The sequence below is a fragment of the Ciconia boyciana genome, chromosome 8, assembly GCF_034638445.1.
Source record: "Ciconia boyciana chromosome 8, ASM3463844v1, whole genome shotgun sequence".
NCBI classification, from domain to species: domain Eukaryota; kingdom Metazoa; phylum Chordata; class Aves; order Ciconiiformes; family Ciconiidae; genus Ciconia; species Ciconia boyciana.
This window is the reverse complement of record NC_132941.1, coordinates 12,802,128-12,829,624: the sequence shown is the minus strand read 5'-3', so window position 1 is coordinate 12,829,624 and position 27,497 is coordinate 12,802,128. Positions and strand designations below refer to the sequence as shown.

The window sequence follows — 27,497 nt, the reverse complement described above, 5'->3', positions numbered from 1 at the left end:
GATGCGGGCGGGCGCGCGGCGGCGGGCGGCGCTGCCGCTGCTGCTGCTGCTGTCGCTGGCGGCCTGGCAGCCGCCGCCGCGCGGAGCGCGGGCCCAGCGCCCCGCCGCAGACGCAGGTAGGGAGCCGTCCCGCCGGGCGGCGGGGCCGGGGGTCGGGGGGGTGGCGGGCCGCTCGCACGCCGCACGGCCCGTCCCGCGGGCGGCTGTGTCCCCGCACCTGCGGTCGGTCAGCGCCTCCGCGAGCTGTCTTACGCCCCCGCCCCAGGTGTGCAAGGCCTCGGTGACACCGCTGCGGCTTTACGGGTGTTGCTGCAGCTGTCCTTGTCCCTAGATGAAAAACAGATCTATCTGAAAGACAGAAATCCACTGAAGCCATCCTCCCCTATAGTTCTAATCCACAGGACTCCTAGAGCCTGAAAAAGGGAAAGGGAGTAAATGCGTAACACCTTTGTACTCGGTTTTCAGAAAACGGGACGGGTTGTGTCCTTTCTTCTTCATCGGAGTTTCCTGAAGGATTTTTTACACCGCAGGAGAGAAAGGATGGAGGAATCGTTATCTATTTCATAATCATACTGTACATGTTTTTGGCCGTGTCCATTGTGTGCGATGATTACTTCCTACCTTCTCTAGAGATCATCAGTGAATGTAAGTGAACATCCTGATCTTTTTCCTGTAAAACTAAGCAGCTTGGTGTAGAACATTCTCTTTAAAACAGCTTCAAAGTTAGAGTACTCTGGAGACAAAACTGAAGGAAGTTCAGAGGCTCTGTGCATAGTTAGACTTATCTATACAATATTTGATGCAATGTATCAATATTATATTGAAAAAACATACTCTGATTACACTCTGCACAGGCATTCATTTAGAATTTGCTTTCCTTGTGCCTGGAAAAAAACCTTAAAACTTCCTGAGTATTAACTAAACTAACAATATAACTTTGGGGTGAGCAGTAATATGTGCAGGTTACTAGTAAAAGAAAAAAAAAAGGGGGGGGGGGGATGGGGACACGACACCAAACCAAGAAACCAAAACTCTCCCTACATTAAAACACGGCAATTAAGTACCTTGCTCAAGTTTCTGTATTTCTCTCAAAGTAGTGAACAAGTACCAGGATGAGCTACTCTTCACATACTAAAGGTATGACACAGGAGGGAAAGGAACACTGCTGTTACAACCGTTCTGTGAAATCTAATCAACCTGTAATAATTCCCCTGGCTTCAGCAGACCACGGAATTAAAGAGATGGTCTTGGCTGAGTTCAGCTTTTCATTGCCAACAATTAAAAAAATTCCCCAGGGAAACTCATCCCTGAACACTGGAAAACATTCTCCAGACCAGAACACTTAGAGAAAACGTAAGCTTAAACATTGCTGTAGAGCTGGTTTTTTTTATTGATGATAAATAAGCATTTGTCAGACTTTTTCCATAGTTAGCCATACGTCCCTGTTCTTAAGTGTGCAGAACTTGATCCACACAGTGAGTTACATTTCAGAAATGGTCAACTTACCAGAACAAAAATCTCATTTCATTCAAGCAAGACACAGGCTCTTACACTGTCCATACGAAGTGAAAATTTGATTTTAAGATCGCAGCACTGGTTTGAATTTAACTAGTATTTCTGGTATGTGAAGACACAGTAGCATGGATTTCCCTGGAAGATAGATAGACTTGACATGGATCATGTAGCAATATCACACTACAGTCCAAGGAATTTCCCCACAATTATTACCCATATGAAACAGAGTTAAAGCCCGCATACATATGCCTATTTTACATTTTAAGATCATGCTCAAATCTCGTGTTATCAGTACTTCTTTCCTGGTATTTAAACTAATTCCTGTAATAAAGTTAGAAATAAATAAGCCCAATAAATGAGGCTATGTTTTCAATATATTATTTTACCAATTTCAAATAAATGCATTAACTGTATGAAAGTAAGCAAAGTTCATTCTGTTAAACTGTAGTAGCTTCTAACATTATATACTAATGCAAGTAATGGGTTCGGACTACTGAAGTGTTTATTTTTTTTAAGCATTTCTTTTGCTCTATCCTCAGGCCTTGGCCTCTCTCAGGATGTTGCTGGAGCAACTTTTATGGCTGCTGGAAGCTCTGCTCCAGAGCTTGTCACTGCTTTTCTAGGTAAGAGACATATGTTTTGACTCCTCAGAATCTAGAATTATTTTCCTTGAATGCCAAACTGAAACGTACCAGAGAGTCATTTTCCTTATAGGAGTCTTCGTGACAAAGGGAGATATCGGCGTCAGCACCATCCTTGGATCAGCAATTTATAATCTTCTTGGTATTTCTGCAGCTTGTGGGCTGTTTTCCAGCGTGGTATGTATCAACTTTGATAGTTCTGCTCCTAAGAGCCAAATGGTTATCCTTTCTGATTTGCCAACAAAAGCCAAGAGAGACTTACTATGACAACTGTCAAGTTTATTATTTAGTAGCAAAACCAGCATGTAATCAGTTTTAAGATAACTTGCTATGAAAGTTTTTAAAAACACTAACTTGTTAAATATCATACTTAAGTCATTCCTAAGAATCTTAAATTTTTACATAATATAGAAACAACATATTGATGCAGCATTTACAGCACTTAGTGAAAGTATTACAGACGAGTTTAAGAAAAGTAAATGAATCTGTGATCTGCAGGTTTCGAGGCTATCCTGTTGGCCGCTGTTTAGAGACTGTCTGGCATATACAATTAGTGTAGCGGCGGTCCTTGCGATGATATCTGACAACAGAATTTACTGGTAAGAGCACAAGTAGTGTTGAATTCATGTTGACGGGAGATTAGTGAGACAGTGTTTTGACAAACAAACCAACCAACCCAAACCCCAAATTTCAAGTAGCCTGAACTGCCATTCACTAACAGAAATAAACATCCTGTTGGCTTTAAAAAACATAGAAAGTCACAATGCTTGTAAAGATTATTATTACCTAAACATTCAAACCCTGCATATTTAGGAAATTTGATCTGCATAGGTTTGTCTGTACAGACTTCACAATTTTTGTCATAACTGTTTTGGCATAACAATTAGTCTTCATAGTTTACTCCTTTTAAGCTTTTCCTTTGCTAGCATCACTGTTAAGAAAAACATTTGTCTGCCAGAAGCAGATCACGAGCTTCTGATATTTTAACTCTCTTCCGTCAACACTGAAACTCCTGTTGCCTCAACAAGTCAGTCTGGTCCAGCACTAAGTCTCTGAAGTTTCTAACTCAAAACAGCACATACTATCCCCTCTCTTCAACCATCACATGAAGGCCCAATTTCACAAACATCAGTAAAATGTTCAATCAGTAAGATCCCCTGGAAAACATGCAGCTATACAATACACAAGCAAGATTCTGCAGGGGAGGGGGAATTAAACTGCTGAAAGACATGGAGACACTCATGAACTTCCATGACACTGGCCATACAACTCCAAATAGATGCTTTTGTGTGTTTTCCTTTTGCTAATCATGCAAATTTTCTTTCTTTCTCTCTCTCTCTCTCTCTCCTTACACCAGCCATTTTAACAAGTTAAAGAGTTGGGTTTTTTTAGATTACATGTTATGTAAAATCTATTTTTCATTCTAGGTATGAAAGTGCATCCTTACTATTGATATACGGGTGTTATATTCTGGTACTATGTTTTGACATTAAAATCAACCAATACCTCATGAAAAAGTTCAGTCCCTGCTGTACGTGTTTTACAAAAGCTATGGAACAGAATGCTGAGCAGGAGCCACTGGTTGGATGGAGGGAAGAGAGCGGACCTCTAATTCGTCAACAGTCAAGAACAGATAGCGGAATTTTTCAAGACGAGCTGGACTACTCTCAACTTTCAACAAGCTTGCGTGGGCTTGATGAAATCTCTGAAGGTATAAGTATTATTACAGTTGTCTCTAGCACTCTGCATGCCTGTCTGCATCAATTCTAATGACGAGTAGATTCTGAGATATCATTAAGATTTTGTTCACAAAAGAACTCCAGCATAATATTTAAGTAAATCATTATTCTTCCCTGGAATATAACATTAAGGAAAATCAGAGTGGTGGTATTTATGTGAAGGTAGTTGCTAGAGGAATACTAGGATAGCTGCTCATTTGTGTCATATTAGAACAGCAGACTTCCATCAGTCTTTGCTGTGCACATTTGAAACTTCCCAGCAACACTGCTTGTAAAATGCAGTATCAGCTGAAAGACTCACTGGTACTGTACTAATATATACTGTTTTCTTATGACAATGGCAGGTTCATAGCCCAAAATATGCATTATATCAGAAGTAAAGGAATAGCTATGATATGGCCACAGATCATCAGTTTCCTCTTCACTTAGGCAAAAACCAGCAGTTGGTGCTTACTCTTGGTAAACGTTTTGTGTAAACCTTTATAGAAAAGTTCATTTTTCATCCACTTTAGTTCTCTCCTAGTGACATGGTAATAAAGAATATTTGATTTCAGAGTTTTGTCCAGTGTGATGTAGGTACTGGGTAAGACTACAGCTAGAACTTGAGGAAGTATTTTTTACCTTTTTTCAGTATTCTCACAAGTAGAGGCCAGCAATATGATTGTATGCTATGGATTCAAACTTAATGCTACAATTTAAAATAGTTACTTTTTCTTCAACAGATCATCCAAGTGTCTTCACCATGCCTGAAGCAGATATGAAGAGAATTTTGTGGGTGTTATCCCTTCCTATTATTACACTACTCTATTTGACTATACCAGATTGCAGAAGACAGTTTTGGAGGAACTGGTTCATGGTGACATTTTTAATTTCAGCAGCATGGATTTCTGCAATAACTTACGTTCTTGTATGGATGGTAACAATAGCAGGTAGGTACCTAAAGTGCTGCTGCTATACAGAATCAACCAATTGAGAATCACTGAAAAAACAGTTTTCTCCCTGTGAAGTTTTCTTTTCCACAATTAACCGTCAGTTTAGCAACACATACTTTGCTGTAAAAAAACAACAACAACAAACAAAACCAACAAAAACTTATGTTTGACTGCTTTAGTTTGCCACCTTCTTCCATCTAATGAAAACCACTTTAGAGTTTAGCTGCTTCAGAGTGCTTACCACCACATGAGGATTTCTTTACATAGCTACAAAAACCAGCCTATATTTAAAAAGAGACAATTTCATTAAACTGCTTCATGAAGTGAAACAATTAGATACACAGCAATAAACTTGCCAAGCTGAAGTCTGACAAACATGGAATCCACCAAGACTGGAATTAAAGGTTCAGGGTTCTGTAAAAGATCCATCATTTCTATACCTATATTTTTCTTGAACACTATAGTAAGAGATTTGGCATTAAATTAACTGCCAAAAACCTCCCAAATTTTATTTCAACTATAGCATCATGTGTTTATTAAACATTCTTGGTGTGTGTGTGTGTGTATGTATACCTTTTACAAATCTGCATCATAAGGTGAAGCAGTAAAAGAATTGCATTTAAGTGAGGGAAGGAGTATGAACTTGTGTGTAAAAACATTCTCTTAAAAATATCTTAAGGTATTAAAGGTCTCCTCATTTCACTGTTTCTCCAGTCAGCTTGAGAAAAATCCAGTTTTTAATTTCAAGAACAAGCAGAAAACAAATCTCTAAACAAGAAAGGTTACAAAGCTTGCCATTTCCACTTTATAGCTCGCTAATCCTACTCAAGTATTCTGCTAGTTCAGCATCCTAAACTTGTTTTCAACTTAAGTTCAATGAATAACTCCTTGTTCAGTGTAGAAACAGACCTACACATTTGGTAAACCTTTTGAGAAATTACTAGTAGATCACTGGATATGACACCCACCAGGTTCACTCCTTGGTCAAATAATTCTCCATTTGTATCTAAAGAGCAAGGGTTTAGTGTCTGAATGCTAAAAGCCTTTGAAACAGGATTCAAATGAAAGTTATTGCTGTTCTACTAGACAAAGCACTAATTCATATGAAAGCAGGTACACTGGAGATTCAAATAGTGTATTAGTGTTAGTCCACTTTGAAGAGTCATCACAAGCAGTATTGGGGTCTTTGGCCCACTACTTCTAGGTCAAATGTGTTCTATTTACATTTTTAAATGCTAAAAGTTACACACACATTCTATTCAAGTCCAGGTTCTTTCATGAAGGGTGACTCAAAAATTCTATCATTGCATAAACAACCTATCAGAATGTCACAAAGGTATCATAGCTGGGGACTAAATTTTGATGGTCAAGAACAAACCTAACTTAGTACACCTTTTTGTTGCTAGCAAAGAAAATTTGACTACTTATGGCAAGATATTGCTACTGATACACAAAATTAGCTAAAGACTAGAAAAATATGACCATTCTCTCTTTATGGTCAGTTGCCAGAAAAAAGCCCCTACCCATTAAATAGAAGATAAATCTATCTAATAAAAAGAAAAATTAGATTCACCTGAGTTCAGATTCTATCTTACAACCTTCAGAGAGCTAGAAACTACTGTTGGGTACATAAGCCTGGTTCATTCATGGCTGGTTCATTCATATTTCACCTTGTTTGCTTGGCATGAACCATTATTTTCCAGCCTGGATGGTTTATAAAAGCTGATCTTGGTTCCTCATCCCACAAATCTCTTACATTAGGAGTGATGGAAGAGTAAGTACCAGTATAAATTCTGCAACAGCATCATGTTAGTCCCTCTGAACCAACAAATAGTTTCAAACATAAATTTACTGGGCTGACCTAGACTAAGCTGGTAAGTACTAGGCAAGCATTGCTGACCTAGCTTACAGAGTACTGCCTCTTACTTTAAGAAAACTGTTCTTATTAGTGTCCAAATATTGCAAGTAAGAATTCAGATTTCAACAAAAAAAAAATATTAAGATACTTTTCAGTGAACAAAAAAGTTTAAGAAAAACTAATTACTTAATAGTTTGAACAGAAGTATCAAATACTTCAGCATATTGATGCTTGTGAATGGTACAACTGCTAAAATAGTTTTGAAGATCTGAATCCCTGTATTTTAAGTGAGAAATTAATATGTTTACAGGACACGTGGGGCTTAAAAAAAAGTGGAGAAAAATAAGCTGCTGTTTTAATAACAATTTAAAACTTTTCTTAATTTAAACCAGCATTTACCTAAAGGAACTCACACTTCTAAAGGATTACTTGCACATACAAGTTATATATAAATTCTGCATTTTTATTATTCCGAATCCAACAAAAGAACCTTCTCACTGGAGTGAAATGGTAAAGCCATGTAGTTGAGATAGTACTGTAGTAATAATCTTAATGACCCTCCTCCCCAAGAAAATTCATGTGCTTTTTTTCCTCCCCCTTTAAAGACTGGGTGATTATAAGAGTTATTGCTTCATGAGGCTTTTGAGCACTAACGATGAGATGCCCAAAAGCATAGAAGACTATTATATTTTCCAGAAAATGAGAAAAGACAAAAAAGGGTAAATTGTTAGGTATTTAAACTTCTACTGTATCTGAAAAAAAATTCATAATTGGTATTGTCTTGACCATTGGAGACATTCCACTCAGGTCTTTGAGAAACTTGTTAAGATGGTTACTATACTACAATTCCATTTTTATTTGATTGAAGAACAAGGACAGGATGATATTTCTTTGTTGTTTTTCTTATTTTTAACTACTTCAGTGGTTAAAACCACTGAAATATGAAGATGGTTCAGCCACTTCATATTTAGTCAAGTTAGCTGACAGATTCCTTTTGAAATTACTGTATGATTACTAATCCTTTCTTCAGCAAAGTCCAAAGCAATTTCCTTGGATGAAACAAACTAAAAACATACTTGCATTTTCTACCATTATTTATCAACTGCAGGTGAAACACTGGGAATTCCAGAGTCAGTAATGGGTCTCACATTACTAGCAGCAGGAACAAGTGTACCAGATACAGTTGCAAGTGTGCTGGTGGCTCGAAAAGGTAAAGATTTTAGTATTCAGGCTCATTCCAATGGATGTGTTTAAAAGGTACTATGAAAAAAAGAATTCTACTCAACATTTCCAGAAATTCAAGGGGTCACTTCAAAATTCTTGCTCCAGATTCTAGAGCTTAAGTTTACTAATAAGAAATAAATAGCTTACCTGAAGCAGCTGTGGCTCAGACATTTAAAAACCTCTCAAAGTACCTCAAAGAAGTATTCTAGATTGATTTGTTGTTGATCAACACAGGTGTAGGTCTTGGTATTTTAAACATGACTGGATTTTATAATAGCCTGTCTAGCTTATTTTAAGTGCAACTGTGCAGATGCTGGTGATTTAGGGAGACTTTTTTTTTTATGCTTGTGGTACCCAAACCATGTTCTGTAGAATCATGACTTACAGTTCTTTCAATGAAAAGTCTGAAAAGGGTGCTCTGTGAGAAACTGAGGGCTGACAGTCTGTTCCTCCAAAACAGTTTGGCAATTTCGTACAATACAATTAAGCCAACTTATTTGTATTTCTTCTTTTACAGGAAATGGAGATATGGCTATGTCTAACATTGTAGGATCCAATGTATTTGATATGCTCTGTTTGGGAATACCCTGGTTTATAAAAACTGCCTTCATAAATACATCAGGACCCATAGAAGTAACCAGCAGTGGTTTGACATACACAGCCATTTCTCTTGTCTGTTCTGTTGTTTTTATTTTTCTGGCAGTTCACCTGAATGGCTGGAAAATAGATAAAAAATTGGGAGCAATTTGTCTTGCACTGTACTTAGTATTTACTATATTATCAATTTTATATGAACTTGGCATCATAGGGAACAATCCTACAAGGGTCTGTGGTAACTAGTTTTAATCAGTGATTATACTGATGAAAAAAATAAAAGCAGAAGAGAAAGATCAGTTTCTTCATATAGTCAAAATAAAAAAAATTTCAAAACTCCTATTGGGCTCTAAATCTTATTTACAGAACTAAGTCATGTCATTAAAGTAATATTAAGAAGAACGAAAACATCACAGCCTAATTGGAGCCCTTTCTTTTAGAGTCAAGAATTACAGTATGACTACAATGCACATATAAAACCAAAATTCTGAAAAAAAGACATCTAGTTTTTACATTACAAGGTTGATACACGCTGGGGGGGGAAAATAATCAGAAAACACTAAACAAATCCCACTATGCAATCTTGAGATTAACAGAGAAAATGGCTTATTTTATTAAAAACAGTATAACCATTCATTTAAACTGAATGACTAGAGACACTTGGCCTAATTTTCCAAAGGCGCTGAGCATCCAAAGCTTCCACGGTCTACAGGGACCTGCAGGTGCTCAGTGCCTCTAAAAAAACAACAAAAATCAGGCAAATTGTCTTTAAAAACCAAACATAGTAAGATTCCGTTAACAAGTATCACAGTATATTAAACACTATACTGTTAAAGGCTGGTGGGATTTAAAAGTTCCTTTTTACAGCTTTTGTAAGCATACAATGTTACTAAAAATGACTTACTAGGATAGAGAAGCTAAACAGACATAGGAATGTTCCTGAACACACAGTTTTAAATTATGCATTGCGATCCAAGCGTACATCAATTTCTCTGCCACTGATTTTTATGCCGTTCATTATCCTACAGGCCTTTTCAGCAGATTCTGGTGAGTCAAATCTGACTGTTCCACAGCCCTTTGATTTTCCATTCTCCATTTTTATTTCTGCAAACATTACATGACCTGAATAAATAAGTTAAACAGCAGTTATTTCAAGTCTTCAGTGCACTAACAACTTAAAGAACTCATCAGAAGTGATAAAAAAGCATTTTTAAATATAATCTAAGGGGACATATGAAATTAGCACTTTCAGACTGATGGTATATTCACTCATTCAGGGAAGGTGACACAGGTCAAAACAGCAGTGAAGAATCCAAATTAAGATCCACTGTTTCAATTCTTTCCTTCACACTAGTGTAAGATGAAGTATGCCTGTATGTGATCTCAAGTTTGAAACAAAGTGCCCTGTAAGGCTAAGGGAAAGGTTTGTGTTTCATTTACCAACACTGCCAGAAGTGTGACTACTGACAGGCGTCAACTGAGTTATAGTTCAATCCAGTCTACCATGTTCATCACAGCAACATATCAAGCAACCACAACAATCAGGCCATTTTGTAAAAAGAAGCTGCAGGGCAAAATTAGAGCCTTTAAAACAGTAAAGTTACCAGGTTAGGAGTGGTGGAAAAGTAGCATGCACTATTCAATTCCTGCACTGTTTTTCTGAGGTTGGTCACTCAACTCATGAGGCAACATTTTTATGTAGATGTCTTGGTACCTCAGAGAATGTTCAGTGCCTGGAGCTAATGAGTTTTTGCTTATGGTATGTTGTAGCACACCACTCCTGAGCCCCTAAATGCCACTAGGAACAAGAAACATTTCCCTAAAATACATAGCTTTTTATTTTTAAATATCACATAATAGAAGACTGGCCTTTCACTGAAAGAAATTGAACATATGGAGACATGGTCTTTATATTTCCTTATGATACTGGCATGAATACAATCTGTTGCTTATATTTGTGCTTATAATTCTTAAAAACAATTCAACATAATTACTACATCTCTTAGTTGCCAAGGAGATAATGAAAAAAAAAAATTCTGAACTACCTGAAAGTTGCCCAGGCAGTTAAGACTTAAAAAAAAAAGAAAAAAGAGAACCTGTTTCACCATATCCTCCAGCTACAAAAAAAAAATGTGAACACCTGAAAATTTTTCATAGTTGAACTGCGAGTTCTAATTTATATCAAATCTGCAAATAGCTCTATGAAGACTGTCTTAGGTATCAATAGTTTGTTTTAAATTATTTGTCTTTTCTGTCTCTCCAAAATAAGAAAAGCCATCTGTAATTCAGTTAGAGCTTTCCACTCTGAAAGTGCGTTTTCAAAACAAAACAATCATATATTTCTACACTCAAGCTTCATTTTTTATTCACTTCTGTGAAAAGACAACTTCTCTGAATTAGATAAAAAGAATTATTGGATATTTGTAGCAATCCTTTATTTCTTACATAAAAAGGGCCTTTATTTCTTAACATAAAGGGGAAGCATTACAGCCTGCAAATATGCTAATCAGGATCATCTATTTGCATAAAAAACAATCTGCCACTTTAGCAAAATTACTAACTCCGATTTGATGCAGCACCATTTCTGGAAGTAATGCATAACCTGGACAGGCCCAGGCCCCTGCAAGCATTTGTCTCAAAATAAATGCTACATTGTATACTCTGTGTTGGCCAGAAGATACATAATACCTGCTTCAAAAAAGAAAAAGCTCAAAGAGTAATTTTATTAATGGAATATGTTAAAGTTTATAGCAGATAAGCACTCAGAGCCAACATAGCCCGTACTGTACCTTGGTCTCATGTGTTATGTCATGCCTAAAAATTATTTATATAACTCAGGAAAGGTAGGGGGAAGAAAGAGAGATTAGGCTAGCCAGACTCTTCTTCAAGATAAGGCAACAACCTCGTCTTCCTGTCCTTATCTAACAAACACCATAGAAAACATGAAGTCGATGGAGCTGAGCAGGGATGAGATTCATATACATACCACATTGACTGAATTTCTCCTTTAGCTTCTGCCAGGTCAAGTCAAAAGGAAGCTAGAATAAAAAAGCATTATCAATAACAAAATATTACAAAGAGGAAAAGAGCATGTAATCAAACATGCACACAAAATAAGCTCATGGTTTCTATATATTCAAATGCTTACATTTCTCACAAATATCTGGTTGCCTTTAGAGCCTAATCTCTCTCTCATGCCACTTCCCATTGGGCCAGGCACAAATCCTCGATCAATATCGATGTTCCTATCCAGGCCTCCACCCATAGCTGGTCCCATTCGATCAAAACCAGAACTCATCCGATCCATCCCCATTCCCATTCCTCCAGCCATACTGTTCATACCACCCATTCCACCACCTATACAGGGAAAGAAAAGGAGGATAAAATAAAAACCTCTTTTTAGTAATAAATGCACAAGGATTTGGTAAAAATAAATAAATAAATTCTTTTGTGTCAGGAGAAGAATAACTTTAATAAAACTGCTGTAATACAAAACATAACTTCATATATGCACAGTGATCTATCTAGTAGCATGGCTAATATTTTAAGTCAAAGTATTAGAAGATACAAAGTGTCAGTTCTAAAATATAAGTAAAAAACAAATTGCATCAAGCTACTAGTCATGCCATCTAATGCAGTAAAATGTTGAACACAAGAATTAAGATTTAAAGGCTGCCCAGTTTACTTAATAAAAATCTGATACCCTGTACCAAAAAGAGATCAAGTAAATAACTGTGATGATATTAAGATACAGATAATTTGACCATATACACTACTGTTTATTTTGCTTCCTGCATTCACATTCAGCTTTACTTAATGCAGCCACACTTAATGACACAATCTTCTAGAGAAAGCATATTTTGCAGAGAACAGATGCTACTGCAAGTACTGTGAAGAGCACGGACTTTCCTATGATACATACAATGAAATATATTAATGTATATTATGTAAAGAACTAAGATCAATGGCATTCAAATGTGCTATGATAATCTTTCTGGATTCATAATTAAAAATTAAGGTAAAACAAAACTACCAAGATCATTCATGAGGGACCTTCTCTTTAAGCCTTATGCCTCTCAAGATTGCCATAGCAAGATTTTAGTTTCTCATCTTATCTAGTGTGAGGAACTCAGACATTTGCTGTAATACAAACTCAGAATTGGAGCTCTGCACAAAATTAAACTGTGTGATAATCTGAAATTCAAGGCTGATTTTTATTTCACTGATGAGAGATTACTGAATTTCAGCTTCATGAAGTTCACACAAATAACTCTGCCTATTTGTCTTTTTTTCTGGAACACAAGTTTATTTGAATCACTTCTCCCTCCAAACCAGAAGGTAAAACCATTTCAAAACTAAGATTAAGGGGAAGACTATATTAGCAGGTTTTCCTCTGAACTTTTACCTCAACAAAACAGCTTTAAAAACTATTAGACTTGCAGTCATATGCAACAGAATTCTACTTCTTCCAACACTGGCAAGACACTACACTACAACAAAATCCTCTGATACAATTACATGTAGACCATATCATTATATTGCCTATGCATTTACATTCTATTGAAACAAGTTAACCTACTCATTCCAGATCTTACTGGGCCCATGCTAGGCGCTCCCATTCCTCCTGCAAAAACACCAATCATTGCACCACCTAAACAGAAAAAAATAACAAAGTGACATACACTGAAACCACCAGTTAGTGACAACAACAAAGCACACGCTGATGAAGTGCACTGCTCTCAATGTTACCTGGCAATTCTTTTCTACAGAACACTTTAACCTGTGCCTTTATTATTCAAACTAAATAGGAAACGTCTAGTAAGTAATATTAGTTGTTCCTCCTCTATTATGGGATTTAAGCTACTCTGATTTCTTTCTAGCTTTTCTCCCCTCTGACAGTCTGCCAGCAGCACAAACATCTTAAAACTAAATGAGCCATTTCCCACATTGGGAAGAACAGCCTCAAAACTGAAGGGTTCATCTTATTTGAACTTCATAGTATAGAAATGCTCTAGTTTCTCACATTTTTAGGAAACCTATGCAAAAGCTAGGAGCAGCTCTCCCAGTGTCTCTTCTTTACTGCATATGAAGAGTGAATTAATGGAATTTGGTGGGAAAAAGGGAGAAAGAAAGGGAATCAGTACTTAATAAAAGCTATTTGGCAGAACCATGGAATCTCCAGAATGGTATCAGAGACTGATTCTACAGTGGGCTAAAAATAATTATTTTCATTGAAGTGCTAATATTTAGGAAAGTAATCCCAAGGTAGCTTCTAGAATTGCAGAAACTCAAGAGAACTACATTCCTGTCACTGCAGAACAGAGTGGAACTGTCAGCTGCATTTTCCTTGCTTAATTTTCATACCTAAAAGAAACAGCTCAGTTTTTACTTATGGCATAATAGATCAATAACTGTCATCTTTAGGCTAGACACCACTGTTTTAATATCTAAAAAAGGTCACTGCTGAGTCTTCTATTAAATTTGTTTTCTCCACACAGTTCAAAACAGCAACAATCATTCCCTGCCAGTCTCTTGGGGGAAATATTTGTCTCCTCTCAGACAACATGCTGTCATGGCCATACCAAGACCTCAAAAAATATGGACTAGCCTGTTTAAAAAACCTACCAATTTTCAACACCAGCAGGATTACTCCCAGTACTTCAGACAACAGTTTGCATATAAGGAAGATCTTAATACTTATTCATTAGGCCACAGAGGGTCTTGCAATGAAACACCAAGTCAAATTTTGAGATTGCTGTCAACGTGACTGTTTTGTGCCCTTAAAGAATAGTGAAGAAAAAAAAAAATCCCCACTTTTCCAGAGCTAGAAAACCTTAGTTGTTTGTGAGCACATGCCAGTTACGCCCACTCTCTTTTAAAAGGAAAAAGGAGTCTCCCCTTTTTTTTTTTTGCATCAGTGTAAGATGCACTTAAAAATAAAAACCCAAACAAACAAAAAAACCCCACACACAACCTGAAAGCTGAAATAATTCTAATAAGCAAGATTTCAGATGTTTCTGACCTTAGAAACATCCTTTACCTGTACTTTTTCCCCCCACTGGCTTTTCACCAACAAAAAATTATATGTTCGGAGATGCTCTATGACACAATCTTTGATTTTTTGGATACTTCAAAATTTTGGCAATTTAAATGGCAACTCCAACGATTCTGCTGCAAATCAAACATCCTAATTTTCACTAACTGATGCCATAGCCCAATCAAAGACTGTCTGAAGTTGCCCTCCTTCAAACTGGCAGAGTACTAAAGCCAAATGCACTCACAGCATTTCCTTTTAAGATACCATTACCCTAAATATTTTAACAGGAGTACGCTAGGGTCTTCCCTGACTAAACACAGTATCTATTAACTATTATATTTTCAAATCCCTACAATTTCCTTCCATTACTTAAGGATAAGTTGGGAAACTCTCATCTTGGTTCTCAGAACAGTATTTAAATGGTAAGATTGCTGAGAGGTTATAAGTTGAAGCTTGCTGCATCTACTGAATGAATGACTCCCACATCAGTTTCTCACAGTGGCCATGTTCATGCATTTCAAAACCAATGCGTGTTACCAGAAGACTTGGAAGTCTATTGCTCGCATGAACATCTAACTGAAGTGGTTTTGGATTTTCACTCAGGAAACAGATGTTTATCCTACGTTGCAAGTAGACAGAGTGAAAGCATACACTTGATTTCCAAGACATTAAGACTACCTCAACTGACAAGCTTATTACATTCTTATCACTTCTACACAATTACCAGTGCTTGAAGAGAAGCACACAAGAGTTACCCTTTGTTATGACTTCTCCAAATTTAAAAAAAAAAAAACCAAAAAACAATCAACTTTTAGACTGGATGAACCTTATGCTCTTAGCAGCTCTTCTGTTTCACAGTGGGGAATTAAGGGAGGGGGAAAGGGAGAAAAACAGGGAGGACAGGGAAGGAAACCTGTCTCCTATGATGCATTCACCCAGGTAACAATATAGTAATAAAGTGCAAGAAGGCTCTACTGTTAAGCATTTCCAGGCCTCTTAAGACAGAAAAGTATCTCATTTGAGGGAACCCAAAAGTAACAAAATGAACTCTGTCAACAAGACATCATCTATAAACAAAACAAAGCTGGCTCAGTTACAGAAGAGGCCAATAAATCCCATTCTGAGCTGCTTGAGGTCAGAAGGCAGGAAGAAACCAGAGGGCACCAAAATTCACTGTTCCTATCCAATGCTACCTGATTTGCAGCAAAAACAATTTTCCAGCATGTATTTGCAAAAGCAGGCTCCTGGAAGTTACAAAGGTGGTACATGGACAGCTTGTTCAGGATTACCAGAAGCATATAATTTAATACCCAAAAGACTTAATACCTCACAAAGCTAACAGTATGAAGCTAAATACTTTCCTCAAATTGCTATTTTGTTTATATTTTACTGATGGAAAAAAAACCCCCCACTTTAACCTCCATCCTAAGCAATGGCTATAATAAACACTCAGATTACATCCCTATAGTAACGACAGAGGAAGATGACCAAATGCAACCAGCTCTGGTCTTGATTTTTCTTCTGGTAAAACTCTTCCAATACTATGTTGCAATTTGCCACAGGAAATTTAACAGTTACCATACCCATCCTTCCAAAAGAATCTCCAAAACCACGGTTTAATGCCATGTCACTACGACCAAAATCTCTGTCCATGTTTCCTCCCATTCCACCACGGAACATTTCTGTAAAGAACAAAGAAAAAAAAAAGAAATATTCTGTTATATACATCTAAGCTGATGTTCATACAACACTTATTTCACAGCTGCTTGTTTAAATAGAAGTGGGTTTAACACACAAGTCAGAGGCACCTATTAAATATTTAACTCCCACACCAGTTCCTATGCCTCCACTCAAGCCACTGACTGTATTTCCTTTGAACTCATCTACACTGCTGATCCCTAAAGGAAGGGCTTTTAATAAATAAATATTAGCAAACTAATAAGAGTACAGGAACAGTGTTCACCTACCTCCCATTCGGTTGACTCCAAATCCTCCCATATTAGGCATTCCTTCCATCCCACGAAATCCAGCAAGTCCTGTAAAATAAGGAAGCGTGTTTTCTATACAGTATTAAAAAAATACTTAATGCAAAGAACTTCACTGCACGTACCGCCTCCCATTCTATTCATTCCGCCAAATCCTGGACCATCTATTCCCATACCTTTAAACCAAAAAGACAAACACCATTTAGAAGACAGGTAAGATCCTAATGGATTTAAAAAATGCAGAGACAGTTAACATCTCAAAAGCGTACCACACAAGGCTTGCTTTGTCATGAGTATGTCATTCTTCCAAACACAGAAATGACAATTTTAAGCTTAAAGCCCTGTAACACTTAAAAATGAAGAACACAGGGTTACCTCCTGGACCCATGCTCCCCATTCCACCACCCATGCTCAACTGTGTTGCACTGATGGGTTGTCCACCTGGTCCGAGTCCCATACCAATGCCACCAAGACCACCTTTAAAACAAAAATAAGTATCACCAGAAGGTGGTCTTCTGTATCATAAAGAGACCACAGTAAGCAAAAGTACTACTAAACTAGTACTAGGGTCTATATCAACATATATTAAGTGCAAGGAGTAGAAAATGGAGTGTGTACTTACGAGGTAATTGTGACGTTTTGCTGTCCGCAACACGGAAATCTTCATGAGGAATTGATTTGTCATCCTGATAAAAAACAAGGATGTTACGCTATGATCCTTTCAATGTTTTGGCAGAGACATGTAAGCTAGAAAGAAATGTAAGCAACTTACCATTTTTACATGCATGGGTCTATCAAACAGGAATTGTCCATTGAACATAGCTGAAGAAATGCAAGTCAGGGAATCTAACTACAGAAGACAATTTAACTCTTTCAGAAGAATCACTGTAAAAACTTGTTTTATTTCTGCACCATTTTTAGGAGTCTTATCTTTCCTTACCTAGTCTTTAGAATGCCAATTCAAAGGCCAGAATAGACTATACAAGCTGTTAGGTATGTAAAAGTTAGTTTCACACATGTCACAGTCCCACATATTTTAAGCTTCTTCAGCATTATCAGGCACACCTTTTTAGACTCTAGCAGTAAACTCAGTCACTATTAAAAATGTAATCCACAGTGTTATGCTCTAGTCCCTATATAGTAGCTACAAGGCAAATAAGCACCATTTGTAAACCTACACAACCAGAAGCCATTGAAGACTAATCCATATTCGATCAGTTATTTTTCAAAACCAAGGATACATATTGCTTGAACAGCTTCAATTGCTTGTTCAAAGGTAACTGTTCCCATTCCTCGACTCTTGCCATCTTTATCTTCTTTGATATCTGCACGCTTTACAGTTCCAGCAATGCTGAATACCTCCTTCAGTTTCTTCCAGCCAACTTTAAAGTCAAGCTTACACAGAGAAATACATTAGTGATTTCAGTGCACATTTCTGTTCTGCCATTACATTTGGAAGAGATTTTCTGCATTGTTGTAACTCTTCAGCTTCACAAAATGCTTGATATATGTAAATAGCCAGGATTTTGTAACACACAGAAACTGCAGCCAAGATCAAAAATGTCAACTAAAAGCAACAATTTATACTACATATACATATTTTACTTTAACTAACATACTACCATTGAGAAATGGATGGGTTCTTGTCAAGAGCAGCTGTACTCCCACAAGTCCTCTTGCAGACATAGTATTCTTTTGTGCAAATAGAGAACTTATGAACAAAGCACCTCCAACAAACATAAGTTTAAGTTAGTCTAAAGTAACTAGCAAGATAAACTGAAGTGTATATTTAATTAAAAAGAAATGCAATTGTAAATAGATAGCAAAAAGATGTCTAAAATATTTTTTCAAATCAACAGACGACTGCGCAATAATTAAAAGTGTATGTCAGCCTCAAGAGTTTAATGTATCTTTCATGTCCAAGATCTGAATACATATCCAGCATTTTTAGTTGAATACACTAATAGTGAACTAACGCTTCCAATTTCCTCCTTATATTAAAACTGAATTATGCAGGAATATAAGATGTTTTACAAAGATCAAATATTACAGTTATAAAACACAGTTTTAAACTTACATTAGCAACAAAAATAGTGGACCCAAGCCTGCCTGCCTGCAAGTTACTGATAACCTCAGGAGGAATGTTTGGATTATTGAGAATAGAAGGTGGTAAATTCATTATTCCAGGTGCCACATCAGGTCCATGTCCTCCTGGAAACTGTCCTCCTACACGCTGTAATGCCCTACGAGCATGTTCACCTTCAGGATCCTGAAACATGGGCAAAAATAAAGCCAACTTAATCATCAACAAGAGGACTGGCAACAAACAAAAAGGTACTATTTGAAATTCTACATAAACCCATCAAAATTATCAACTAATATCCTTGTCCATGTCAGAGGGATCAAGAACTGAATTAGCATGGAGACCTAATTCCCTCACCTCTAGAGGTGGGTCCTTTCAGATGAGGGTTGAGGCATATTGGCAAAGCACTTGTTGAAGAAGCGTGCACTGCCACTTCACATGCTGTACCTAGCCTATGGACAAGTAGAAAAGATTTCAATCTAAAGGACTGTCAGTCTAGCACTTTCTTCCTAGAACTGAATTAATTTAATTAGGTTTTTTTTATTATTTATTAATACCATTATTAAAGTCGTAACAGGACAAAGAACTGCATCAGACACTGTCATATACTACAACACTACAATAGAAATGTTGACATTAATATCACTTTCCAGTCAGCACAAGTTCTCTACTTCAGCTCCATTTTTGCACATATGTAGTAGTCTGATACTCAGCTTGTTCTGCATCATATTTTGAAGCAGGTAAGCAATGTAAACACAGAATCATTTAGGTTGGAAAAGACCTGATGACACTAAGGTAAGAATAGTTGTTTTAAAGAAAAACAGTATTAGATTATTTTGACTTTAGGACACTTTTTGTCAGTTCACTTGGCATAGAATCAAGACCTTCTGCAAGCTAACTTTAGCCCATTAAGAAAATGTCATTAAAAAATTAAACTGGAAATTACACAGCTAAGATGCTCAAAACACTGCATTGTCATCTCAGTAGTTATAGTATCTTCACTATTTCAAATTAAAAACAGCAGCAATAACCATACCTCTTTAATATTCAGCGGTCTTCCACTAAGATCATATTTGTTCATAGTTTCTAATGCTTTCTTAACAAATTCTTCATCTTTGAATTCAACCACACTTAGAGGGAACAAAACAAATAAAGTTTAAAATGTTAAAATTAACTGAATGTTTGGATAGTAGTGTGTTTCTACACACATAGGAAAAAAAAAAAAACACTTACCCACAACCCTACATCCATGATGATTTGTCATCATATGTAAAGAGAAAAAAAAAAAAAAAAAGGTCAGTCAGCACATACGATAGAGCATTTAAGATTCCAGTTAAAGATCCCAGCTCACTGTTAAATGACTATACAAGTTATTTTCAGCTTCAAAATCCATAATACATGCTCTTTACTGGTAGCCAAGCTGAATTTCTCCTACTTGCTCAACATACATACCTTTCAAATGCAAGAGAATACATTATCTTTTATTCTCTTTGAGCCAAACCAGAATTGGAAAAATGCCACACAGATCCATGTAAGGACAACTGGGGAGAGGAGGTGAGGGGAAAAGGGTGGAAAGAAAAAAACCCCAAAAACATAACCAAAAACCAATCAAGACACTCATTGTGTCATTAAAAGCTGCCCACTGACTACTAAATTCAAATCTGCCTACATCAAGTATACCAGTAAGAGGAACAAGGAGTCTGCATACCTCTTCAGTATTACTAGCATATTGAGAAATTACTTTGTAAGAAAATAACCTTATTGACTTCACCAGAATCCTTCTAATAAAGCAAAAAGTTGAGGATTGCTTTAAGTAAAGCAAAGCTGACAGTATGTTTTAGTTTTAACAAGCATTAAAGAAAGTCATTACAACAATTGATACAACCTCAGTTAAGACTCAAACCTGCATTTCTCATGTTCTCACTGCAGGTTCGGAGCTACTATTGGCCAAACTTTTGACTATTTTTAAGACGACAAAGGAGCTTTAACAATCTTCACTCTTAGTGCCTCATTGCTGGCACTCTGTTGGCTACCAACCATCTCCATCCATTTAGTTTTAAGAAAGCAAATACATTAATCCAGTGTTTAGAGTACCAACCCTGCAAAGCTGTCAAATCAGGCACTTCAAACAGTAAATTCTTAGCTAACATTTTATACTCATTGGCCCCAAGAAGAGAATACTACGCTAACAAAATTTAAATAAAATCAGTGGTTCATTGAACGTCCTTTATGTGAAACAGATTTGTACCAAAACAAAGATGTTGGCTAAAACGAAGAATTAAGTAAATGCCATTTGTTAACATTTACAGAAGTATTTTGTCCTTTACAGCCAGCTAGTTTGAGTTGCATGAGTGTCAGACTACTACTAATACAAAATCCTCAAGGCTATCTTAATGAAAATCAGTGTAAAAATGAAACTTACTTTCCAATAACTGGTACAGGTATTATACAAAAATAAAACTGCTGAGGAACTTTTAAACCTCTAGCAGATTGTTGCCCACGGCACTTACCCTTGATTTTCCTTCAGCATCCTTAAACAGCTCCACGTATGTAACCTCACCAACTACATAAGACATACAAAGGGAAAATACCAAGAGACAATGCATTTAAACACCAGTATCTTTCTTTACTGTGCCCCTGTGCACAACTCTACAGAGAAGCACCTATTATTCACCAACAATCAAAACCAGACCAACATACCTCCTGTCAATGGCTATATAATTTAGCTAATTTTCAGAAATATGCAGCAGCCACATTCTCAAAAGCTAAAAACAAACAACTATATTTAACCTAATTCATACTACAGATCATATTTTGGCCAGTATGATATAGTTGGTGAACAAATTCAGATATACACAGTCCCTTAACCTAACAAATGAAACGTCAACGTTCACTGGAAAGTGTTACATTTATCATCCTACTCACAACACCTGTTTTAAGGTGACTTTCTACCTGAATGTCTTCAATCATAAGTTTGCCTTCAATAATAACCAAATTTACACATCAAATATTTCACAGCAAGCCACTCACTTTCTAAAGTAGGAAGTTTCAGTAAATAAACCAATCAAATAGTCTCGTCACCTTACAACAGATAAACCAGCAGTTACAGAAGGGGGGGTTGGCATTTTTCACAGCCTAAAAGCCAAGTGTGCTTTGCATTACTTTTGAAGAATCAATTTTTTCAAGGAAAACACAGAACTAACTTTTTACAGAATTCATATATTAGCATTATTTTACCCCAAACTTAAAATAAAACTTTTGGGGTACTAAGATTACTCTATCAGAACTGCAACAATAGTAACAAGCTTTTAATACAAATCTCCAGACAAACAGTCATGGCAGTAGTGACAATGCAGACAAAGTTAATTCCACAGCCAGATTCCACCAAAGAAATACAAAACAACTTTTGAAAGACATCCTTTATTATTCATGTTAACACACTAAATGTGTTGCTTAAATACAAGAGCCCTTAAAAAAAAAATCTACAAAGACTACAACTAGACGAAACACAATCTCTTTAAGAAGTCATGAGGTCATGCATATACTCTCTACTGTCACACTAGAATGGCAGAAGATTGTAAGCACTTCATTTATCCATCCTACCCTGCAATGCAATTGTCTCAGATGAAAGAGGGGGAAGGGAGATAGATGTACCAAGTAAAGGCCCAAAAAAAAAAAAAAGTTGTCAAATCAAATCTGTGTGGCTCAAAGGACATATACATTGCATTTAATTTCTACCCCTCTCTATGTGACGTGTATTATAAAGAATAGGTTACCTTTCTCTCTCATAAGATCTTTAATAGCTTGCCATTTCATGTCATACGGGATGTTGCTAATAAAAACTCTATTACGATTAATAGTCTTCTTCTCTCCAGTGCCTGCATTCTTGTCCTTTGAATAGGGGTGGAATCTATTCTTGTTTCCAAGAGAAGGGATTGCCTTCGGTTTTGCAACATACTTCTCTTTCACAGGTGCTTTCTCTTCTTTTGCTGTCTCATCATTATCCCTACATTAAAAAAAAAAGCCCAAACAAAAAAATATTAGCCTTGTGTTGGATCATTAGACTATTATGCCTCCTATATATATAGCTGTATCCCTCCTATGCTATTAGAACTCCCAGGATGTCAAATGCTGCTTTTCAATTTAGGAAAAATAAATTCATGTTACCAGTCTAATTCCAAAATACATTGCTTTATCGAGAACAAAAAATAATGTTATAATAGATTTATTCACTACTGTAAGTAAAAAAAGCACATCTTGCTGCTTCAGTTACATTCCATTTCCATTACGTCTGTCAAGATACAGCAAGATGGTACTATGAAACTACTACAAATACCAAAATATGATGACTCAGCTGAAAAATAAGCTACAGCATCCATGCTTTAGTGCTTCAATAATTTTCACATCAGACTTGGCTAAGTTACATGATATTCACCATGGAAGTGAGAGTTGAAATGGTCTAACCTATGGAACAGCTTGGTATACTTCATTCAATGTAATGACAATATATAAAAATCAACTCTAATAGGTTGTAAATCAAATGACATTTTATTTACCACATAAATAATTTTTATTCACAATTTGTGCCAGGCTGCTTTTAGACAGAAATTAAAATTCAATTAAGAACAAAAAATGCTCTTTCACTACTAGCATTTGAAAGCTTGCTAAATGCATAGGAAATAGGTGTATTAAGACATGCTCCACATCTAAGACTGATTAAGTCACCAGGTATTATCCACTAGAAACAACAACAAAATAGACTTCTGGCCCCTGGTCTTTCAAAAATTGAGCAACAGCAGCTGCTCTCCTTTTAAAATCTTTTTATTTTTAGATAAAAATGCAGGAAAATTTGCTTCCTCTCTTTTAAAGCAGCCCAAATTTCAACTTTGATAAAACTATACACTTTGAACAGAATTAGATGAAACATCCAAAACTCTTTAGCATTCTTCATAGTGTTACTATCACGAGGTGACTTAGCATGCTAACAGAGGATCAAAGTGCCTGAATTGTTACTTTAAAAAAGGTGAACCACTGAACTGAAAGAATCCAGTGATAAAGCCACACAAATGTGATCCACTGAACAGATCCCACTTAGAGATATACATCGATGTCTAGTTCAAATCTCACTGCAGTTAATGAGAAACTTAAAAAGTACTTCTACACAAACATTTATTTTAAAAAGCCAGCATTAGCCACTCGAGTTAGAACAATTAGAAGGAAATGTCCTACAGGACTGTCAAAAGTGATTGACTGTGAACCCCTCCTTCTTAAATTACATCACTATCTTTACAATTTTTCACACATTTCAGAAGGCTTAGTTTTTGTCTCATTTTGACACTTTGGAAGGTTTCTGGTGTAAAATTAGCCAAAACAGGTATTTCAGTTTTACAACCACAACGTATGGCAACATCACTGATTTTCACTGATTGAAATGAGTATTTTCAGCTCTCTGCATAGTTATTAACAAAACAGTAAGTAAGTGGCAGTCTTGCACTCAAGAGCCTTTCATGAAGCTAAACGTATTATCTGCTCAATCTTGGACACTTTTGGGGAGGAATAAATTCAAATACATTCATATTTCTCCCATGATTTTTTCCCAAATTTTGAAGTACTTGTATGATATGAACTTCACAGTCCTTGTGTTTACAAGTGGATTAGAAGAGGATTAGCAACTGAGAAATGCATGGACACTCCTCTGAGCTAAGTATTTGTAAAATTTAAAACATTCAAAGTCAACAACACGTTATCTGGTTCAAGCATCCTCCAGCTTCCCTCTACATCACACCTCCTCCACACCATCCTGTCTTTTTGTGGCAATATAATTCTTGTGTGGCTGTGTAATGAACTGAAATTGGGGGAACAATGCAGGGAACTGGAGGGAGCTGGAGGGAGAGGGGAGGGAAAGAGCAGAGTATCAGGTTTTCCAGTCAGACCAGTTCCTTCCAATCCAGTCCCATTTGCGAATGCAAAACTCCTGCCCAGTGAGACCCCTAGTAAAATCTGAGTTCTTCTTAAGTTTTAGGATTAGTGCAATGGATTCTCTTTAGCCTTTTAAACTCTTTCCTGCTTAAAGGATTATGAAACAGCCCCTGGGTGCTCAGGAAGAGCCAGGTCTCCACATATGGAATCCACAGGCTCTACAAACCAGTGGAGAGCACAGAGGATATGAGTCTGGCATAAACTCTTAAATCTGGGAAACAAGAAGACACTTCACTTAGTCTGGGGATCACAGCCAGTCTCCCAAAAACAGAGGATTAATTAAAAAGCAATCCTTCTTGCAAAACTCATCTGCCAAAACCAAACGGCCAGCGAACAAGCTGAAGGCAGAGATCCTTCTGTGGATGTAGCTCTTGCCCTTCTCCTCGAATATTAAAAATCATTTCAATCAAATCATACATTCAAAGCAATGTCATGTCTCAGAAATGATGAATCGATATTTTCTTGGGGCAAAAACAATAGTAATTTCTACTCTTTACCTTTTGTATGAACTAATCATTTTATACATTTAATTAACATTTGCGTGTGAAATCACTAGCAGATTTCTAGGGTTGAAAAAGAGATGTCTACGTTAATTTCTTAAAAAAAGCACATCCTCACTGATTAAAAAGAACAATTTTTACCTTTTGAAAAATAATGCCTGTGAACTTCCGTAAAGTTTTGGAAACAAAACTCAAGTTTTCCATATATAAATACAAAACTAGAAGCCTAAAAAATAGTAAGCACAAGATAAATCAACATGAAAGCCTTAAAAGCCAATTTTTTTTAAAAACAAATTTCTACTTCTCTGCTCACAAGTGTCCATACAAATAGTAAGATCAGCAGAGACAGAAATGCAAGAAGCCCACAACATGTGATTCTAAGCATATAGATCAGCTTAGCTTTGTTGTGCTGAACACTTCCACTGCTCAATACAATAAACTTAGGGAAATCTGCAAGTTGAGACCAGGATTCCTGTCCAATTTAATCTGAGTGCTAAGAAAACCTAGTTACTGAAATACTTTTTTTAAGTAGTACATTGCACCTGCACACTGACAGCTTAATCCTTTGTACATGCATTTTGAATTTGAAACTCTGTGACCAAGAACTTTGCATTATTTTCAAACATAAAGTTGTGATTTCTACCAGGCAGAATGACTGGGATTTTTCATTTGCTTGTGATTATTTTTGGAGGAAAAAGAATAAAACTACTGACAGAAGGAGAGATACAGAGAAATTAAGTCATTACTTTAACAGTAGCAACCCCAAAAGGCAATAAAATATTATATGCCTCAAAGGTGCAAAAGGGTCACGATCTTCCTGCAAAAATTCAATCATAAGTCACATAGTTTGGAAGCTTAGGGCCAGGCTCAGGAAAAGAAAATAAACTGCTGTTTTATGGTAATGTGAAATTTATAACTTGTAAACTACTTGAATTTCACAGGAAGTCAAGTAAAGGCATGAAGTATGCATTTATTCCTCCAGCTTTATATTGAACTTGATCCCATGTCCATTTTTTAAACACAACACTATCGGACCTGGGCTGCTTAGAATATGTCAAAACTTGACAGATCTCAACAGCTTTGATGTACTGCAACAGTAGGTCTACTATAAATGCATTTTCTCTCCAAGATGTGAATGAGATTAGAAGAGATACTGAAATTCCACGATATGAGACCAAAACCTAGTTTATGTAAAGAATGACGACCCTCAAAGCCTGACATCAAGAACAACCAAACCCATAAAAGGTTATTCACAGTATTGTTCTAGAGCTGGCACTTCTGGCTCCCTTACACTACGTTCCTTTTAGACCTGCTATGTAAGGTACAGTTTACATGTTCCATGTAAGATAATGTTACTATTTACAAGAAAAGTTTGTGCATTTATGTGGGGGGTTTTGTTTGTTTTTAAAAAGTAAATCGCTATAGGGCTGTCTTTCCATTCTCACATAAACAAAGATCAGTTCAAAGGCTTTACAAAACACACCACTACAGTAAGAAATGGAAACGTAAACAAAAACAGACACGATCCAGAACACTTCCAGAAACGGATCCTGTGAGAACTGGCCTGGCCAGAGCCCGCTACGGCAGCCTGGAGGCTCACACCAGCGACGCGGTGAGAGCTCAGCCCGCCGGTGCGGTTTCACACCGCCAACACCTGCCAACACCCAGCCCTCAGCGACTGCGACTTCACCAAGAAGCTTCATCTTCCCCCATACCCAGGCCACGGCCTCCTCCGTGCACCCTGCAGGAGCTTACCGGGACGGGAGATGCCTCCCTCGCTACCCCACCGCCTCAGCCCCGGCCACCTCTCACCGCCCCCCGCCGGCGCACACCGGGGGCCCCGCGCTCGGGCCACGCAGCGCCGGAACGACTCCGTCCCCCGGCGGGGGAGGAGCCCAGCGGGGCGTGGGGGAAGAGGGGGCCGGCCGCCTTCCCCCCGCCGCGGCCTAGGCGGGCCCGCCGCACCCCCGCGCTTCCCCGGCCGCGCTGCCCCCCACCCCACTCCGCCCGCGGCGGCCCGGCACACACATTTTGACGCCATTAGCGCTGCCCCCGCCGCTCTCGGTTGCTGCCGCTGTCGCTGCCGCTGTCACTGCCGCCGCCGCCTCATCCTGCGGCGGCTGTTGCGGCGGCTGTTGCTGTTGTGGCGGCGGCTGTTGCTGTTGTGGCGGCGGCTGGCTGGTGGCGCCGGCGTCCTCGGCTGCGCGCTGCGGCGCGGCGGCCGCAGCCTCCGGCTTGTCGTTCTCCGCCATTTCGTGGCCGGGCCGGGGCCCCGCTACCGCTGGGTTTGAAAAGGGCCCGGAGCGCCTCGGCCTCGCCGCGCCGGGCCGGCCAAGTCTCGCGAGAACGGGGCTTGCGGCGGGGGGGAGGGGACGCGCCAGGAGGCTTTACGGGTTGCCATGGCGACGCC

At 37.7% G+C, this 27,497-nt stretch overlaps 2 protein-coding genes across 3 annotated transcripts; one reads left to right on the top strand and one right to left on the bottom strand.

Annotated features, from left to right (window-relative positions):
• Positions 1-8,833, top strand: SLC24A5 (solute carrier family 24 member 5). Its single transcript, XM_072869765.1, has 9 exons — positions 1-116; positions 466-645; positions 2,055-2,138; positions 2,230-2,333; positions 2,655-2,755; positions 3,584-3,867; positions 4,618-4,824; positions 7,794-7,895; positions 8,427-8,833. The coding sequence occupies exons 1-9, from the start codon at positions 2-4 to the stop codon at positions 8,747-8,749; spliced, it is 1,500 nt and encodes a 499-aa protein (XP_072725866.1). The 5' UTR covers position 1; the 3' UTR covers positions 8,750-8,833.
• Positions 8,829-27,497, bottom strand: MYEF2 (myelin expression factor 2). 2 transcript variants are annotated; one of them, XM_072869763.1, is made up of 17 exons: positions 27,116-27,492; positions 22,385-22,614; positions 21,119-21,171; positions 19,842-19,849; positions 19,645-19,738; positions 18,603-18,794; positions 17,767-17,920; positions 17,298-17,347; positions 17,148-17,211; positions 16,901-17,002; positions 16,651-16,701; positions 16,508-16,576; positions 16,124-16,222; positions 13,083-13,154; positions 11,652-11,860; positions 11,490-11,541; positions 8,829-9,625 (listed from the first exon to the last, which is right to left on the bottom strand). In XM_072869763.1, exons 1-17 carry the CDS (start codon positions 27,337-27,339, stop codon positions 9,462-9,464), a joined length of 1,887 nt encoding a protein of 628 aa, XP_072725864.1. In that variant the 5' UTR covers positions 27,340-27,492; the 3' UTR covers positions 8,829-9,461. The 2 variants fall into 2 exon arrangements, with proteins under 2 accessions (XP_072725864.1, XP_072725865.1); XM_072869764.1 differs by lacking the exon at positions 13,083-13,154 and having other exon boundaries at positions 27,116-27,497.

What these genes read in the sequence shown, in the direction of transcription:
- SLC24A5 (XM_072869765.1), top strand. Translation starts at nt 2, where the DNA reads ATGCGGGCGGGCGCGCGGCGGCGGGCGGCGCTGCCGCTGCTGCTGCTG. An exon ending in GCGCCCCGCCGCAGACGCAG is followed by an intron (nt 117 to 465) that starts GTAGGGAGCCGT and finishes CTCGGTTTTCAG; the next exon opens with AAAACGGGACGGGTTGTGTC. An exon ending in ATGGATGGTAACAATAGCAG is followed by an intron (nt 4,825 to 7,793) that starts GTAGGTACCTAA and finishes TATCAACTGCAG; the next exon opens with GTGAAACACTGGGAATTCCA.
- MYEF2 (XM_072869763.1), bottom strand. Translation starts at nt 27,339, where the DNA reads ATGGCGGAGAACGACAAGCCGGAGGCTGCGGCCGCCGCGCCGCAGCGC. An exon ending in AGATCTTATGAGAGAGAAAG is followed by an intron (nt 21,172 to 22,384) that starts GTAACCTATTCT and finishes TGTCTTATGTAG; the next exon opens with TTGGTGAGGTTACATACGTG. An exon ending in GACCCATGCATGTAAAAATG is followed by an intron (nt 17,212 to 17,297) that starts GTAAGTTGCTTA and finishes GTTTTTTATCAG; the next exon opens with GATGACAAATCAATTCCTCA.